The 540-nt window shown below is 66.7% G+C and overlaps 1 protein-coding gene across 1 annotated transcript in view; it reads left to right on the top strand.

Annotated features, from left to right (window-relative positions):
- The window catches only part of LOC104491798 (ras GTPase-activating-like protein IQGAP2), a gene marked incomplete at its 3' end in the record, with an annotated part of 5,660 nt that overhangs the window by 1,860 nt on the left and 3,260 nt on the right, over window positions 1-540 (top strand). Inside the window, exon 6 of the mRNA XM_010134266.1 lies at window positions 328-506. Coding sequence (XP_010132568.1) covers window positions 328-506 — 179 coding nt within the window. The remainder of the gene's footprint in view (window positions 1-327; window positions 507-540) is intronic.

Genomic DNA, 540 nt, shown 5'->3' on the forward strand with positions numbered 1-540 from the left:
CGTGATTCCGTGGTGCTGTGTTGTGGGAGATGCTCTGAGACACGGTGGAGGCTCCTGGTTGTTCTCCTTCAGACCTGTGCACGGCTGCAGGGGCTGGCACAGCCCCGCTCCAGCCCGCCGGCCCCGGGGGTTTGCCAGAGCTGAACTTGCTGCAGAGACACCGAGACGTCCCAGGCACTGCACGCTGCAGCCTGCTGTTTGAGAAGGGGGTGGTTGCCACCATCGTACGTGGTGCAGCTTGTCCCGCTGCACACAGGGACGTAGCGGATGGTCCTTCACAGCCCTCCATGCCCTGTTTCACCCGCCTCCTGCCCCCTTCTCCCGCAGTCCACGCCGCGGTGCTGGCCATCAACGAAGCGGTGGATCGGGGGGTGGTGGCGCAGACGATGGTGGCCCTGCGCAACCCCAGCGCGATGCTCTGCGACCTGCGCGAGGTGCTGGCGGGTGCCTACCAGGAGGTGCTGCAGCGGGCAAAGCTGGAGAAGGGCAGCAACGCCCGGAACAGGGTGAGGAGGACACAGGGGGTGCTGGGGAGGGGCT

Source organism: Buceros rhinoceros, unplaced genomic scaffold (genome assembly GCF_000710305.1).
Source record: "Buceros rhinoceros silvestris isolate BGI_N320 unplaced genomic scaffold, ASM71030v1 scaffold23604, whole genome shotgun sequence".
In the NCBI taxonomy this organism is placed as follows: domain Eukaryota; kingdom Metazoa; phylum Chordata; class Aves; order Bucerotiformes; family Bucerotidae; genus Buceros; species Buceros rhinoceros.